The sequence below is a fragment of the Kryptolebias marmoratus genome, linkage group LG18 (genome assembly GCF_001649575.2).
Source record: "Kryptolebias marmoratus isolate JLee-2015 linkage group LG18, ASM164957v2, whole genome shotgun sequence".
NCBI classification, from domain to species: Eukaryota; Metazoa; Chordata; class Actinopteri; order Cyprinodontiformes; family Rivulidae; genus Kryptolebias; species Kryptolebias marmoratus.
Window position 1 is genome coordinate 18203104 of NC_051447.1, and position 13323 is coordinate 18216426.

Sequence of the window (13323 nt, forward strand, 5' to 3'; positions counted from 1 at the left end):
AACGCATCGACAAACACTTTGTGTCTGCAAAACATGTGAGGAGAGCTGCAGACCAGGGACAATCCAGAAATGCTCATGAATGTCAGTTTAGAAGCTATCAAAGTTCTCAAATAAAGCACCTTTTGAGAATGTCAATGTTTGTTGGGAATTATCTTACAAAACTAGGAAGTATTTTTGATTTATGTATTAAAAGTTATGGTTTTTTATTGATTTTAGTAAAAAAAATGGCAACTTTTAGGAAAATGCCCCGCGAAATCAGGCTTTTTAGCTGCAACAATCACAAAAAATGCCTGGGAAATCCTGGAGGGATTGATTAGTCTCTTCTCTTCTGAGACAGCGAGGTGACCTCCCTGTGTTTTTTTTAAAGGCGATGTCGACACGAGGAAATGTCCCATTCTGATCTGAAACTCTGCTCGGGGATGGCTCTGCCTTCAGTAAATGTGTGCTGTGGTGGCGTAACGTAGGGCGGGCTCGTTGCAGCAAGACAGTTTCCTTGGTCTCTTATTTATACAATCCTCTTCTTCTACCTTTTGCAGGTTGCTTTTCCACTCGTTACTGCTGTCCAAACAGCCGAATAGATTAATGTCAGCACAAATAAAGCCTCCGTTCTTGACCCGCTCGCGAGGAAACAGAATGATTTGCATGCTGTACAATTTTACATCACAAGCTGCTGCTTCTTCATGGTATTTTGCTCTGAGTGAACATCACATAAGCAGCCATGAAACAGATGCAAACTTCTCCTGAACATCTCTGATGTCATTCTGTGAAAACTGCCTAGATTTATTCTCCTTTTTTTTGGTTTTCTGGGTTTTAATAGCCATTTTTGAGTTCTTGACAGAGTTCAAAGCTGCTAAAAATCTTAGGTCTGTTTTTTAAGATGGCAGATTATAAAATACTCCTAAACAATCTGGATCCGTGTCTCATTTCCTTACATTATGCTTCCTTTAATACTTTAAAGTGGCCTCCAGCAATCGTCTTTCAAGCTGTCTGGAGCTCTTTCAAAGATTTTTTTTTTTTTTTTGGAAGGGTGTTTTTGGATATTATTTTCAGTTTAGCCATTAAACATGATGTTTTAAGTATTGTAAATATAAAAACCCATTCACACAAAACGTAACCTGTTATTCTGTGTCATTCGTTTGCAGAATCTAAAGCGAGCTCCACTTCTTAAACGTTTCCTGCCGTAAAGCATCGTTTTTTCCGTGTGCAGCAGCAGAAGATGTAAAACCGTTGCTCTCGCCTCCAGGCTGCCCACGGAGTTGACCATTTGTTGAATGTGGCCTCACCGCTGGATGAGACGCTGGACAGGGATGTGTTGCTGATGCTGCAGGGACCCAACTCTGAACACGTGGCTCTGGATTTCGAAAGCCTCCTCAACAAACTGGTAATCCAAAACACCAGTCGTTAAGCTCAAATAGTTATTGCATTTAGGAACTTTTTTAGCTTACCTGCAGCGGTTGTGGATTTTCACGCTACATTTTCCTCAATCTTGAGAGAACTGACATGCAATCGAGACTTTTCTTCTGTTGTTTGTCTACATTACCATGTAACACGTGCATGCTGCCTGACAAGTTTGTTCATTTGTCAGTAGTTTTAGCGAAATATCTCACAAATTAATGATTTTAATGGACCTCTCACAAAGTTATCTTTGGTGGACTTTTAAAGTCAGTCCCATTCAAGATGGTCGCCAAATCTACGCAGCTTTAGCAAACATAAAAATGGCTATAAATCTAACAGTTTTACAGATATTCAGCTAAAATTTGGCGTTTTATTAGCTGAGTCATTCACAACACAACTGCTGACAGATTGACTGAATCGACTGTAACTTTGTCATTTCTCACCGTAAGATTATCTTCAGCTAAAAGTTTTGAATGAAAGCCTGCAGACGATGTGCTTCCTTTCATTTTACACTTTATTATCTGTCTTTTAAGTATTTGTCTTTAACAGTATGCTCACTTTCTTCTTCTTTTCCAGAAAAGGGATTTAACAGAAGAAGCCGGCTCTGTCTTAAACTCAGTTAAGGACCTTTTGGACGCACAGCCGGACGACAACGCTGACGCTCGTCTTCAGGTCTGATACACACTTCTTCATATCCCAACACTAGAGACGATATTCATGTACGTTTGCAGTCTGTCGGACGTTAAAGATAAAGTGATGAACCGACTTTTTCTTCCTGTTTTTGCCACAAGCAGCAGCTGAGCAGCAAAGTTTGGTAACAGGCTGATTGCAGCAAACAGGCAGCGATAAATCAGTGACATTTCTCGGTATTTCCCAATTTACTGTGGTGAGATAATAAAGAACAATAAACACTTTCACATTTCTGCACACTTCAGCGATGTAGGAAGGTGTCGTAATGGCATGTTTTTGGTAAAAAGAGTTCTGCAGTCTGGAGCTTTATTTTCTGAGCAGGATGCTCATGACTAAAAAGAATTACATTTAGGTTTTAAGGCCAGTTTTGATTGGTCAATATTGACAATTACCAATTAGGAAATTAAAGATGCAGCAACATCTACAATCAGCTGTACCCCTCATGCTGCCCTACACATTTACAAGTGCACAAGTTCCTTTAAGAGTTGTTAAATATACATTTATTTAATTAAATTTTCTGCAAAAATGCAGTGTGGACGCAGGGTACTGAAACTGAGTCGTTTTTGTCTTCTTATGCTACATTTCTGTCTCTTTATGCTTCATTGTCTGTTTACCTTTTGCTCCTTATTTCTTTTTTTCAGCTTTTTCTTTGCTGCCGTTGCTTCTTCTCCTTTAAATGCTTCAGTTCAGCTATTATTCAGGTCACTACTGACTCCTTCACCAAATATCAACAGTAATCAAACAAATATCAAACTTCAGATGTTCAAATTAGTATAGCTTTTTGCTACTTTTGTTCTGCTCTTTTCAGCTTCCTTTCTTCTCAGTTTCCCTTTAAATGTCAGCAAAGTCATTTAGCACTCAATATTCACATTGCATTTTTGCAGAAATGGTCTTTTTTTTCTAGTTTGTGGTCGTTTCGTACATTGAAATAAAAAATGCATATTGGCCAAAAATTAAAAAAATATCAGTGCTGAACATTTGTGTTTTTATATTCTGCATAATCTACTTTTAGGTCTGCAAAGAACTGTTTTAATATGAATCATAAAAGAATGAGATCTGTAGCCTTCTCTACCTCACATGGTTCACATTTTCTTCATCATGCTGTCTGCTCTTCCTCTTCTTCCCACCCACTATTTCTCATTTATATAACTCTGACTAAACAGCAGTGCTTGGACATGTTACAGAGTGTTGTACCATGAACACAACCCACTCCCCTCTCTCTTTTTCTCGTTCCCCCTCCTTCTGCATTGTTGTCTCTCTGAATTCATTAGCCATGTGCTGCCATACAGCAGAAAACATACCAAATGAGACAGAAAGTGTACAAGTCTGTGCACTGTTGCTAAAACTGACGGTTTTTTTGCTCCATTTATGTGTTTGAAACGTTTCTGAGGCCGTGCATCAGCGTGCGGCCTCTTACCCCAACGTGAGAGGCTGACCTTTTGGGTTGTTTTTTTTTTGGTCCACCCGCAGAGGGTGCAGGCCGAGCTGGACTCTCGGAGAGCAGACTGGGTTGGCAGCCTGGACCAGCTGGCCCAGTACACGGACTCGCTGGAGAAGGAGCTGATCAAAATGGCCAGTAACATGAGGAGGTCCCGCACGGAGATCCTGCACCTGTCGGTCAGGTGAGTGGGTTTCTGTCGTCTCTGCTGTTTGTGGAAACCTGTGAGCTTCTCAGGCTTGTTAGATTTTAGATGATTTGGTTAGAGGGGGTGGATGAAGATGAGCAGGAGACTGACAGGCTGATTTAGTGGGAAGAAGCCTTTTCTGGCTCCATAAAGCAGTGATCTCATTGGATGAATGCAGCTCCAGGAGGCGGGGCTAAGATGTCTGTCTGTTACCAAAGTATCTCATGAGCCACTGGATGAATTTTAATGAAACTTTCTGTAATTAATCTTGGGATCTACCTTTCAAAAATGATCAATTTTGAGGCCAACCCAATTCAAGATGGCCACCACAGCCAACTGACCTTACAAAACACAAACGCGTGCAATGCATTAGTGACGGATGGCTTCAAGGTGGAGGTAGAGTCCATCAAGGATGGGCTCTGAGCCACTTCCTGTTTGCTCTGGTGATGGACAGACTAACAGATGAGGACAGGACTGATGTTTGCAGAGGACATCATGATCTGTGGTGAGAACAGGGAACAGGTGAAACAGTGAGGCTACAAGGTCAGAGGTCACAGAGGTGCAGGACTTTAAGGACTTAGGGTCCACTGTCCAGGAGGACGGGGAGCGGATGGAGGAAAGTTTCAGGAGGGATTTGTGACAAAAGGGTGGCAGCAAAGGTCAAATGAAAGGTTTACAGACAGCGGTAAGAGCAGCCATGTTGGTTTGGAGACAGAACAGGAAGTGTCAGAGCTGAAGATGTTGAGGTTCTCCTTGGGAGGGACGAGGATGGACAGTGTTAGGAATGAGGTCATCAGAGGTCCAGCACAGGTTGAAGGACTGGGAGATAAAGTTAGAGAGGACAGACTGAGACGGTTTGGACATGTTCAGAGGAGGGACAGAAGGATGTTAGAGACAAAGAGGACATATATGGATGCAGTTAGAGAGGACATGGAGGACAGAGGACACAAAATATCTCATAAACCCAGTAGACTGATTTATAATAAAACTTAAACTGTTAATTGGATGGACAACTGATTAACTTTTGGAGTAAATCCAATTAAAGATGGCTGCCACAGCTGATAGACCTTAGCAGACACAGAAATAGACTCAGTCAGATTTACAAATATTAGGCTGAAAGTTTGACGCGTCAGCAGCTGAGAGTCATCCTCTGAGCACCAGCACATCTCGCAGTGTAGCACGACATCGCTGTCTTTTCTCTAAATAAGACGATCTTGGTTTAAAACTCTGCCGAGATGCTTTTCTTTAAGGAATTCTAGACCTTAGATTTCTTAAGTAATAAATCCCTGACATTCTCAGCTTCTTAGAAGCTGCTTTATGTTTACAAATACACAAAAGTAAAGATGTAATGAGCTCACAAGTTTAGCTCAGCTGATTTAAATGTTTATGTGAGCTTGATTGGGTGCCCAGATTTTAAGCGCTGTATAGTCCTAAATTAATATACAAACTCCTAAATTCGGGTTCTATATATTTTTTTAAACTTTAGTAATGTTCATAAGCAACTTCCTGAAATGAGGGTCTCCGTTTGCTTGTGCTTTGTCTCAGTTGGCCGGACGGAGGAGAAAGACCCGTCAGTTATTCTGACCTCATTGAACCCAAAAGGCCTGCCTCACTAAGTTTGGGTCTGAACCATTCCTGGGTTTCTGAGTGTGTGTGTGTGTGTGTGTGGATGGATTTGCCTTGTGCTGCTCGTGTCTCTGTTTGGCTGTGTGTTCATAGAGACGGCCATCCCCTTCAGATGTATAAAAAAGGGCTGCACCGGTGCAGAATCTCAGCAGAGAGGGAAAGTGGGCAGGTTGTCCGGTGGCGGGTACGGTTTGCTGCTGAGTTGGACCGCAAAGCCGTGCCAAGATGATGGTTTTTCAGATAAGAGGTATTTCAGGGTTTGTGTAGGGTAAGGTTAAGGGCTGGATCTTAAAAACTGAAGTGACCACACCAGTTTGGGGCCAGTCGGAGAACTGGCGGTGGTCACCCTGGGCAACGGAATGGGACACTGCATGGGCCTGCGGACTGGGTACAGTATGTCCGCTGTCTCCGAGGGCACCTGTGCACGTTTGACTCGGCTGATTGTCCACAGGCACTGAGGGGGTTTTGTGTTGCAGGCTGCAGGAGAAGGAGAACCCGAAGCGGCAGCTGTGTGAGGAGCTCGAGCAGCTAAAGACGTCTCAGGACAGCCGAGAGGCCTCATGCCAAACTGCAGCCGAGGAGGAGGTGTGAGGGCGGGGGGGCAGGAATGATCAGGCTTAAAAACAAATCAGAAACTGAACAAACTTCCTCTGAAAATTACATTTATTGAGCATTCACAATATTTAGTTTTAATTTTTCGTACAATTTTTGCAAACTTTGTGCTATTTAAGCCACGCCTTCATCAGACGTTCGGCTCATTCAGGACATGTATTAACTTTTGTTTTTTAAAACTTTTAACTTTATTTAAAAATATTTTCCCATAGAAATACATAAAGATTTCTTCAGTCCTGTCAAAAACATTCTCCCAACATCTACTTCAGTAAACCAGCTTTATTTTCAGCTACTTTTCTGCTACTTTTACTTTTAGCTGAACTTTTGCTACTTTAGCTTTTAGCTAGCTCTTTGCTACTTTTAGTCAGCCTTTTTGCCACTTTTGGCTTTTAGCTAGCCATGTTTTGCTTCTAGAAACAATTTTGCAACTTTAAAATTTTAGCCAGCCTTTCGCTACCTTCAGGTTTTTGCTAGCATTTTGCTACGTTTGGCCTTTAGCTAGCTTCTGACATCTTTTAGCTTTCAGCCTGTGTTTTGTTGCTTCTAGGAACCATTTTGCTACTTTTGAATTCTAGTGAGCCTTTTGCTACTTTTAAGTTTTAGCTGGCATTTTGCTCCTTTTACCTTTTAGCTACATTTTGCAACTTTTAGCTAGCATTTTCATACTTTTTGCAAGCATTTTGCTACTTTTAGGTTTTGGCTACCATTTTGCTACTTTTGGCTTTTATTTAGCTTTTGACTTCTTTTAGCTCATGTTTTTTTTTCTTTTTCTTTTTTTTGCTTCTAGGGACCATTTTACTTATGAATTTTAGCCAGCCTTTTGCTACTTTTAGTTAGCATTTTGCTACTTTTTACTAGACTTTTGCTACTTTTGGCTTTTAGTTAGCTTTTGACTTCTTTTAGCTTTTAGCTAGTGTTTTGTTGTTTCTAGGAACCATTTTGCTACTCTTGAATTCTAGCTAGCTTTTTTGGTACATTTAAGTTTTAGCTAGCATTTTGCTACTTTTAGCTTTTAGCTACCTTTTTCAACTTTTAACTAGCCTTTTGCAACTTTTAGCTTGCATTTTTCTACTTTTTGCTAGCCTTTTGCTACTTTTAGGTTTTGGCTACCATTTTGCTACTTTTGGCTTTTATTTAGCTTTTGACATCTTTTAGCTTACAGCTTGTGTTTTATTGCTTCTAGGAACCATTTTGCTACTTGTGAATTTTAGCCAGTCTTTTGCTACTTTTAGTTAGCATTTTGCTACTTTTTACTAGACTTTTGCTACTTTTAGGTTTTGGCTACCATTTTGCTACTTTTGGCTTTTATTTAGCTTTTGACTTCTTTTAGCTCATGTTTTTTTTTCTTTTTCTTTTTTTTGCTTCTAGGGACCATTTTACTTATGAATTTTAGCCAGCCTTTTGCTACTTTTAGTTAGCATTTTGCTACTTTTTACTAGACTTTTGCTACTTTTGGCTTTTAGTTAGCTTTTGACTTCTTTTAGCTTTTAGCTAGTGTTTTGTTGTTTCTAGGAACCATTTTGCTACTCTTGAATTCTAGCTAGCTTTTTTGGTACATTTAAGTTTTAGCTAGCATTTTGCTACTTTTAGCTTTTAGCTACCTTTTTCAACTTTTAACTAGCCTTTTGCAACTTTTAGCTTGCATTTTTCTACTTTTTGCTAGCCTTTTGCTACTTTTAGGTTTTGGCTACCATTTTGCTACTTTTGGCTTTTATTTAGCTTTTGACATCTTTTAGCTTACAGCTTGTGTTTTATTGCTTCTAGGAACCATTTTGCTACTTGTGAATTTTAGCCAGTCTTTTGCTACTTTTAGTTAGCATTTTGCTACTTTTTACTAGACTTTTGCTACTTTTAGGTTTTGGCTACCATTATGCTACTTTTGGCTTTTATTTAGCTTTTGACATCTTTTATCTTTTAGCTTTCAGCTTGTGTTTTGTTGCTTCTAGGAACCATTTTGCTACTTTTGAATTCTAGCTACCCTTTTGCTACTTTAACTAGCATTTTCCTGCATTTAGCTAACCTTTTGCTACTTTTAGGTTTTCGCTAGCATTTTGCAACTTTTGGCTTTTAGTTAGCTTTGTACTTCTTTTAGCTTTTAGCTCGTGTTCTGGTTTGTTCGGCTTTAACAGCTTTCAGAACTCGGTGTTCTCGTTGTATTTCAGCAGAAAATGTGATTTCTTCAAAGTTTGAATTTTGATTTTGTTTCAGGGTTTAGTGAAATAAAACCTTTCACCAGTTTTAGACATTTAATGTTTTTGAATATCTAATCTGTGGTGCAGCTCGTTGTTGCGTTCAGACACACGAAGTAGAAAAGAGCGGAGAGCGAGTTGGCGGCAGGAGTGGACGTATCCGCCCACACACGCGCGTGCAGCATCAGATGAGGCCGCGCGGTGCACACTTTCCAAAACTCAGAACGCACTCGGGCGTACTTGAACCGCACGCCATCATTGTTGCAGGAAAAAAAAAGGATAGTGGCTCCATGTACGGAGAACGGGTTGTCCGTCACCAGCCGTGCAGCTCCGACTGTGAAACCTGAGTGGATGTGCTTCAGTTTGAAGGCTGCTGGTTTCAACTTCCAGCTGATGCATATTGAGGCGCCCTTGAGCAAGCCACCGAACCCTGAATTCTTCCAACGCGTTCCTCAAACCAACCTCTGGGGAAAAAAATGTCTGCAAAAGTATAATATTCCAGTAATTCAGCAGTTTGTTTGCAGTAAAGACCATTTTAAATATTGAAAGCCTGTATATGTTAGAACACAAATATGTGTAATGTTAACAGCTTTATTAAAGTGATAGCTCAGATTTTTTAATTCAGCTTCTGTGAAAGGGTAATGATCATGTCTTTACTTTTAAAGACCTCAGTTTGGATAAATAGTTTAAATCTGACCGCATTCACATCTTTAAACTGCTCCAGTCCATAAAATTTCAAAGTGAATCATACAAATGCTGTTTTATTAGACTTTTCAGCTACAGAATAGAAGTCCATTTGCTTTGTTTTTTTTATTCTGTTTTGAATTTTCTGTTTTATAAACCATCATACCTGCGTCAGTTTCATATCTGGCATAAAAATTGGTGTGATGATCCTCTCAGAAGTGACCCAGGCTACACCGAAAATATAGCTAGCCTGCAAATACCCATAGATTTCTATGGAAACAACTACCCTAAATGCAACGATTCTTTTGAGTTTGTTGGGTTAGGCTTTAAAGAGATGGCTCAAATCTTTTGAAGTGGGGTTTTGTGGAAGACTTATGAACAGTTGATATCTTACCTGTTGCAGACAGCTTTTAGAATGACCTCAGTTTGGAAAGAAATGGTTTGATTCATGCCAAGACCAGAGCTGTCGTCTTAAAAAGACTCCAGTCTTCAAAAGTTCATAGCCGTTCATTACTTTTGTTGCACAAAATTGTGCTATAGCTAGCAGCTGTTCCTGCTATTGTGCTTGCAAATGGCTATAAAACAACTAAATAACTGAGAGCAAGGCAAGGTGAAAGTCTATAAAACGGTGTTAGCATGAACCGCTGTGACATCTTTGAGACAGTTGTCGTCTTAAGATGGCATCAACCCACTTTGGTCTTGGTCCAGCTAGCTGTTAGCTAAATCCAGCCAGAATTACATTAATTAACGCTATCTACAACAGGTAAGATATTTCTTGTTCGTAACCTTTCCACAGGAAGCTGAAGTGTGGTACCTCCATTTGTAGTTTGAACAGTGAGATATCTTCTTTTTTTTAAAAATATATTTCTTTAGCCCGGAGTTGAGTTGGACTGGGAAGAGGAGTTTTCTCTCCAGGACTTCTTGAAGCATGAAGAAGCAGAGAGGAACTGCTGGGCGCAGGATGAGCAAAGAGACTGCAGGCCTGAGGCGAAGAGCGACAAGTTAACAGGTAAAGGTGAAGAGGAGGATGGCGAGGAGAGGTGGACGGTGGTGGATACAACAGGAGGAGACGACGCGAGGAAGGCGTCTACTCCTCTCTCCGCTGTCTCCGTGGAAGGAGGGCGAGGTGAGCCGGGTCATTGATTTATTGTTTTTCAGGGGAAGTCATGATACCCATCAGTATTTAAATATCTAGAATGCACCGTTGTTTTCAGAGCAAACTAACTTTTTAAAGCCAAACATAAAAGTCACCCATGCTTGTTTTGTCGTCTTGATTTGAGTAAAACTTGGCGACATCGACTCTTTAAAAACAAAGACGGTGAGCTAACACTTCCTGCTTGGACATAGATTTTAAAATACCCCGTATCATGTCCTGCGTGTAATTGTAACTTAAGCTAAATGTCTTTTTTCCAACTGCAGATTTCTCTGCTTTTATTGGATGTGGATTCAGATTTATTGATGCTCAGGATATCCACTGCTTTCAAACCAGACAGATCTGTCTGTTAAAGCCGGTTCACGCTGTGGTTTTTCTTTTAAAAAGCTTAAACTTGGACATGTCACACTGTGCAACCTTGATGTAATAAAACCTTGACGGCAGACCGTCCCTGTTTTTTGTAAAAATTAAATTAATGCTGAACTGTGCGATTTATTTATTTACAAATTGGTATTTACGCACTTCCATTAAATTCAGACTCTAATTAAAGGTCAAACAAAGTGGTTCTCAGAGAACGTCGGATGTTAAAAAGCAGCATTTCAGTAACCTAACCTGCTGCTTTGTCTCAGCTTTAACCCTTCACCAAAGCCTGATCGTCCTTGGAAATAATCTTGTATACTTTTCAAAAATTTGAATTTTATTGACAAAAATATATTTTCCCCACAGAATTATATTAAGATTTCTTCAGTTCCTTCAAAAACTTGAATCTCTTTGAAATCTGCTTCAGCATACTTGCTTTTTTTTGTCTTCCTAAGCTATTTTTTTACCCTTTGAGCTACCGTTTTGCTGCTTCAGGAGCATTTTGATACTTTAAGCTTTTAGCTGTTTGTGTGCTACTTTTAGCTTAGCATTTTCCCTAGCATTATCTGAGGGAGGCGCCTCCCGATGGCATGTAATAAATCAATAAAAATCTGTACAGATTATAAATTCGCTGCAGCCAGTTGAGATGCCAAAGCGGATACATCATCGTCCCATCACCCGCTCTGTGTCCCGACCTCCTCAGGACATTTATGTCTAAAGTTTAACATTAACATATTAAATGTGTATCGAACAAAGTGATACGCTAATGCACGGGTGGGAAATCCTGGTCCTCGTGAGCCACCATCCTGCATGTTTTACTTGTTCCTCTGCTCCAACACAGCTGATTTAAATCAATGGGTGATTATCAGGCTTCTGCAGAACATGAAGAGGTGATTTAACCATGAATCAGGTGTGTTGGAGCAGAGAAACAAGGAAAACCTGCAGGATGGTGGCTCACGAGGACCAGGATTGCCCACCCCTGTGCTAATGCATCATTGGACACATCCGACTTGCAGGCGTGACCAGACTCCTGCTCACAAGGAGAGAGGGGAACACTCAAAACCGAAAAAAAAACCCATTAAAAAATGGCAACAACAGCAGCTAGATTAGCTCTCCTGCTGGAGAGCACGTCGCAGGTCCTGTACAAGACTGAATTATAGATTTTGAGATCAAATATTTTGTCCACAGTGGCTGAAATTGCACAAGCGTGAACCTGGCTTTACACAAAACCTCAAAATTAAAGTTGCACAGGAAGCAGAGGTTGACGGAATCTTGTTTCCGTTCACGCGTGACGGTGGATTAAACCTGGGTAATCTATGGGAGCTGTGGGTTCCTGCTGCCTCGCTCACACCACCGCTGCACGGACGCGTTCGGATGTCGACCCCTGCCTTCTATGGTCGTTGCGGCCCTGAACTACTTCACTTTGTGTGTGTGTGTGTGTATGAGAGAAGGAGAAAGTGTGTGTGAGTGTGTCAACAGTCTGAAAATTCTTGTCTTTCCCGGAGTTCCTTCTAAGGCCAGGTGAACGAGCTCAGTAATCCCCATTCCTCTGCCTGCATGAATGGCTACCAGGCAGAGAATCTGGTCCTTGTTGCCACTTTAGCCATGCATGGTATTTTAACCCCTCTGTCCTTTTGCTGAAGGCCTTGCATAATGGACAGTTTTACTCTTTATGGTAATAGGTGCGTTCTTGTGGCCGTTAACCACGAGTTAATTAGTCGAGGCTTCCGTTTTTTTCCCTTTTAGCTTCTCAGGATTCCCTCATTTGTGCCTAATTTTGACATTTTTCTTGTTTTTTCTGCTGTTACAGACTCTGCACCCAGCACAGAACCAGACCCAGAGCCCGACTCTGCAGCTTCACAGGTGACTTAACTTTGAAAAATAATTAAAGAAAGGAGAAACTGTATTAGGATAAGTTGCATATACAGGAGGTGTTCCTCATGGTTGAGTTTCTGCAGCGCCCTGTGCTCAAACAATTCCACTTCGTGACAAAATTCCAGGTTTATTATAAGTTGTTTTTAGCCAAATAAGCTTTGATTTCAATCCCCTGAAGCCTATTTTACTAACAAACTTATCATTATATATTAAACAGTTCCGTTTTGAACCTTTGCTTGGGACAAATTGATAATTCCTAAACCGTTTTTTTACAAAATCGTCATTTCATATCTGAATTTATCATATATTCCTATAGATTTAATAAAACCAATTCAGTTAACTCTATTTTAATTTAACCAGGAAGGATGAAAGGGAAAAAACGTATCTGTCAGTTAAGTTGATTCTCTTAAATCTCAACAGTTATTATTGGTTTATTTTCTCTTTTTCAGCTCAAATGCTTCGTCGAACTTAAGGAACGCCAAGAGACCAGAATGTAAAGTACGCAATGATGCAAACAGTACAATAAATTTGTTTTGAAACATTAAAAACTGTAATATACAGAATCTAAACAATGAAGGGCAGAGGAAGGATTGATATAAATGTCACCTTTGGATGACACTTTCGCCTCAGAGGGTGGGAACGCCAGGATTATCTGGGTTCTAGGAGTGAATTTAGTTTTATTCCCATTAAGCACCATCAATAAGCTGCACCGTGTTGCCTGCAGCTGCTGAAAGGCAATAAATCGGTGTTAGGCTTCCTAAAACGCCTTGCTTTGTTAAAAAGAATAAATTAGCTTGACGCTCGCAGGTTATGAGTAACTCGTCTGGTTTGTTTTCACACTTCTCGCATGTTTTTGTCACACTTCTGTGGTTGGGGTAGTTCAATGCAGTCGCGTTTTAGCAACCTCATCCTGCCAGCGCGTCAAAGGAACATTTACTCAACAAATTTTAGAGTTGAAAAGATGAGTTGCCTGGAAGGAGCATTAATGCCTCTTTTACATGGGCTCTAAAGGTCCCGGCTCCACTCTACTCGGCTTGCTTTGCACGCGTTTCCACCAGCATTTTTTTCAAGGCCGGTCCCTGCTTTTTTGGTCCCTGCTTCAGAGTAGGGCCAG

The 13323-nt window shown here is 40.6% G+C and overlaps 1 protein-coding gene across 8 annotated transcripts in view; it reads left to right on the plus strand.

The window, feature by feature from the left end:
• LOC108244055 (lymphoid-restricted membrane protein) overlaps positions 1-13323 on the plus strand; it is a 54172-nt gene that overhangs the window by 17253 nt on the left and 23596 nt on the right. For all 8 annotated transcript variants that reach the window (XM_037981229.1, XM_037981230.1, XM_025009015.2 and 5 more), the window contains exons 15-20: positions 1244-1381; positions 1972-2067; positions 3556-3707; positions 5813-5921; positions 9695-9947; positions 12145-12197. In XM_037981229.1, the coding sequence (XP_037837157.1) occupies positions 1244-1381; positions 1972-2067; positions 3556-3707; positions 5813-5921; positions 9695-9947; positions 12145-12197 (801 nt within the window). The remainder of the gene's footprint in view (positions 1-1243; positions 1382-1971; positions 2068-3555; positions 3708-5812; positions 5922-9694; positions 9948-12144; positions 12198-13323) is intronic.